Genomic DNA, 4,360 nt, shown 5'->3' with positions numbered 1-4,360 from the left:
ACGTAGTGTAAAGGAAAACGGCGAGAAACAACAAAGGCGTGTGTTTATAAGAAGACACACAAGCATAATGTTGTGTTTGATAGCCATTAAAAACTCAACAGCATATAATAACAAAGCTTATTTTGCCCTTTTGTTTATAATTACCTATAAATGATGCTACCATAGGCCTATTTACCCAAAAAACATATCAATGTGCAACACTTTTTTTACCTAGTTTCCTCCACAATTTCTACTTAGGCTCATAGCTGTACTGAAATCTCTTGCTCAGAGTTTGGTTTTGTGTTCTGCTCAATTATATTCAGGGTGTCTTGAATAATGAATTCAATTTAAAAGACAGTTTACTTTAAGTGATTACACATGCGAAGGGCAGGTGGCGCGCGGCAATCTGAAGAGAGTATTTCACAATAATAAAATAAAAATCACAGCAGGTATAATTCATCTTATAGTTATTTCAGTATAATATGGTAGATCCAGTCAAGAAGTAGATGCATTGCAATCTGAAACGTTTGATATGGTGTGACCATAATATAGAGATCTTAAGGTACCTGGTGAGTCCTTTTAACAGAAAACAAATTTAGATAGACATGTACAAAAATGCAAGAGTAACATTTATACAAGCATCTATGGGAGGGACAAGTCCTACGGTTTTGTTGACATTGTACGTTTAGAACAGGGCACATACCTGTATTACATAGATTGTTTGTATATTTTGGTCATTAGATTGTTTGTCTCTTTTGACTGAAGGCATAGAAAAAGATACAAGGATGTACATGCCCATTTAGAATAGGGCAGTATGGCACAAACCAGTATTCCATAGATGTTGTTGACATTGTACATGTGCGCCAAGCCATACACCAGCTCCCTGATAACAGTGTTGAGCCCAAGGCAAAGGCCTCCACAACTTATAATGCATGCTTTCACTTCATCTGACTCAAAATTGACCTAACAAGATTGAAGTACAATTTCCGTCAGAAAAGACGCAAGTGATGCAGTCAATAACCAAAAGAGGTGCAAGTGATACCCTCTGACGGGGTCCAGCACGACCGAAGTGAACCCCCCGGCGGCTATTCTTTCGAACAACAACCTGCAATAGCAAATATAGCTACTTGTAAATCCACCATCGACCACAACATCAGATTGAAAACATTGAGTGACACTCTACATATACCTTTTGTGGTACGGTGTCATCTTCATTGACAAAATATTGCCTGATACCGATTAGAACAGAAGTTCCAGTGTCACATATACAGCATCCATGCTCAGAGACTTACCAAAGAGCGGAAAATCAAATAAACAATATAATGCAGGAGAAGCCTACAAAGCATACATATATTGATACTAGTCGTTAATGATCATTGTCACAAGGCATGGACGGCCGAGTCAACGAAGCAGCAGATTACAAATATGGTAAGTTGTGGCAACAAACAATTCGTTCTGAAACCACATGAATGCCAACAGAGAATGGTAGAGGAGAATCACCTGCAACAATGCAGGTCCAAGGAAGCAACAGGCTTTAACAATGGCACCATAATGTGATGATCCTTGCTCCTTCCATAATGTGGATATTATTGGTGGTACATGAAAATCAACAGAGAAACATGTTCTAATTAGCATAGACTTACAGGGAACACCATAAAAAAAGAACAACATATATTGTTTTATAAGCATATGGACGATTGTTTCTTATCATCATAATATTCATAGATGTGCATCATCAAGCCACCTGTGTTAGAGGTCATAATGTCCTTTCATTGGTGGCAGCAAATCAGGCAATTCTACAGCATCTAATGGAAAATAGAACAACATATTGTTTTATAAATGCAAAAGAACATTCAGTTACAACACATGCATTTATTCAGACACGGATCATGATAATAACAATACAAAAGAAGCATCCACCTTGAATAAATGAAGTCAGAAAGTGACATTCAGCTATGTAATAATGCAGTAAGCATCACTAAAAAATCGTTAGAAAGGAAATACATCAATATACATGCATATGAACCTACTATAAACAAAGTTGATGCTGGCATGGCCATCAGTTAACTTTACATCATCCAAGAAAATAGAACAATATTACCAGTTTGAGAGAACAGTAGCTTTATCATTGATGCACTGTGTAATGCTTCTATCATACCAATGACCATAGCCGATGACTAAATCACAACTAAATAAGCCTCTAACTGAACCAATCGCAAAGACCGACTAAAACAACATGTAAGGGATACAACACAGCTATGGAAATCAGGGAAATATGAGAGATAACTGGTGTCAAGTGTATGCCAGGAAATTTCTGAGCTTACCGGGAACATGGCTAGCTTAGTGTAACTATTCAGGAATGTTCTGTAATTAAGTAAACTCCTAGCAGAGAAAATGAATCTGCACCACTATAAGACCTATGGCTAGAGATAGTTAACTACCTTATCTAACAGTTCCATTACAGAATACAGCAGCAACAACATCAAGGTTCAGCTTGCACCACTACCAAAATATGATCTTATGGAACAAAGAGTAAATCATATGCACAACAAAGCCTGTAAATACAAATAAATGAGCACTGTAGGCTTTTATTTATCACATTTTCAGGCTGGTGGGGCAACATAATTCTGACACATATCAAAAGCAAACATTTTAGCCATATCAAAATGGCATATGACAGAACAAAACATTGTGCAAACTATATCTCCAGGCCTGGTTGTTAGTATGCTTTGAGTTTGAGTGGCCTGGATCCTGCACCATATAACCAGATCCTGCACCATGATGCAATATAAGCTTCGCCACGGGCATGCACTGACCCGGTGGAGGAAACGACAGAGATGTACCTTGCTACTGCCGGTGGACAGCGTACGCTGGCGAGCACGCTAGGAAAGGACGTCAAAGATGCAGCCACTAATGGCTCGGCTCGTCTGCTTCGGCGGCCGACACTTCTCCTGCCTACTCCCGATGAGAGAGTGCGGCGACCATGAGGGCCCGTCCACCTGCAGAAGCAGCTTGTCCTCATCAGAGCAACCTGCACATAAAATAAACTCAGGAATAAGAATAATAGGAGATGAAGAAACAAATAGTCGGAGATCCACCCAGAACCAAGACCATATTAACCTAAGAGCCGCCTAAACAGGTAGTCATAGTTAAGAACATGCATAGCAGAACAATTAATGATTGATGCCGCTAAATTAACAATCCAAAACTGTAGCTTTTTTGATAGATGGCTGTTGGAAACACGCAAATACAAGCAGTGGTACTTCTAATGAAAGAAATATACATGATTCTCCTCAAATCAAATAGATAAGGTTTCTTCTTCTTCTTCCCCTAGTTAACAACAAGCAGCCAGCAAGCATTAAACATCACAATAGCAATCTGATTGGTTGCACACACATTCAAACTGAAACAAGACGTGTATTGATTAAAACTGAATGAAATTGCACAATAGCAATCACCACCAGGTTGTGTCCAGAACCACAATTGCAATCAAAATAAGATAGATGTGCAAGGGGTAGGAAGAGGGGGTGGAGTTCACCACGTCAGGGGGTAGGAGGAGGGAGCAGCCATGAGAGCTCGTGTCTCGTCCACCTGCAGCAGCAGCAGCTCCACCCCCTCTTCCAGATCGGAGCAGCTGCACACAAAAGAAACCAAGGAATCACAAGGAGGGGGGATTAAGAAACCGACAAGAGAGGGGATTTAGGGATCATGCGCACACACCATAGTCGGAGACCCGTGGATGAGCTCGCCGGAGATGCCCTCGCCGGAGATGGCCTGCAGCCGGCGCACGTCCTTGGAGGGCTAGGGTTCCGGGCGTCTCCATCCATGGCTGCTGCCGGGCCGGACCGGACCTCCATGGCCTACCTCTCGAGGACGGTCGGGGATGAAGTCGACGACGAAGCGCTGATGCCGATGTGGATTTAGGCCTCACCTTGTCGCTCGATCCTTCCCTTCACTTCCCTTGGGAGGAGGCACCGGAGGAGAAGGGAGGAAAAGGCGAGGCCGGAGGAGAAGGGAAGGTGGCGGCGCGATGAAGAGAGGAAAGGTCGGGGCGCCAGTGCGGGCGGCGGCGAGCGACCACGGGAGGAGCGGGACGGGGCGATGCGACGGCTAGGTTTGGGATAGGAGAAGGAGACGAGGGGGACGAATGAGAGCAAGAAAGGGTGGGTCGCTGCCCTCCCCCACCCCATAGCCGGACGAGCAAACCACCGCACGCCACGCACGACCCCGGGGAGCGAAAAGACCGAAACACCCTCGGCGGGGGCAGGATTTTACGTGCGGTGGCACGAGATCTTTCCCCCGCCGACGCGCGCGCGACCGGGCCGGAACCAAGCCACGGTCGCTGACAACGGAGGCCCGCCCGCGAACGGACCCACACGCC

At 44.0% G+C, this 4,360-nt stretch overlaps 1 protein-coding gene across 1 annotated transcript in view; it reads right to left on the bottom strand.

The window, feature by feature from the left end:
- The window catches only part of LOC119291100, a 5,872-nt gene extending 2,094 nt beyond the window's left edge, over positions 1 to 3,778 (bottom strand). Inside the window, exons 1-7 of the mRNA XM_037569813.1 lie at positions 3,700 to 3,778; positions 3,518 to 3,613; positions 2,823 to 3,010; positions 1,480 to 1,548; positions 1,169 to 1,208; positions 1,022 to 1,084; positions 805 to 942 (exon numbers count right to left, since the gene is read on the bottom strand). Coding sequence (XP_037425710.1) covers positions 805 to 942; positions 1,022 to 1,084; positions 1,169 to 1,208; positions 1,480 to 1,548; positions 2,823 to 3,010; positions 3,518 to 3,613; positions 3,700 to 3,702 — 597 coding nt within the window. The 5' untranslated portion in view covers positions 3,703 to 3,778. The remainder of the gene's footprint in view (positions 1 to 804; positions 943 to 1,021; positions 1,085 to 1,168; positions 1,209 to 1,479; positions 1,549 to 2,822; positions 3,011 to 3,517; positions 3,614 to 3,699) is intronic.
- Positions 3,779 to 4,360: the final 582 nt, after the last annotated feature.

Source organism: Triticum dicoccoides, chromosome 4B (genome assembly GCF_002162155.2).
Source record: "Triticum dicoccoides isolate Atlit2015 ecotype Zavitan chromosome 4B, WEW_v2.0, whole genome shotgun sequence".
Classification (NCBI taxonomy): domain Eukaryota; kingdom Viridiplantae; phylum Streptophyta; class Magnoliopsida; order Poales; family Poaceae; genus Triticum; species Triticum dicoccoides.
Note: the sequence above shows the minus strand (reverse complement) of the source record. Positions and strands in the feature narration are given on the sequence as shown.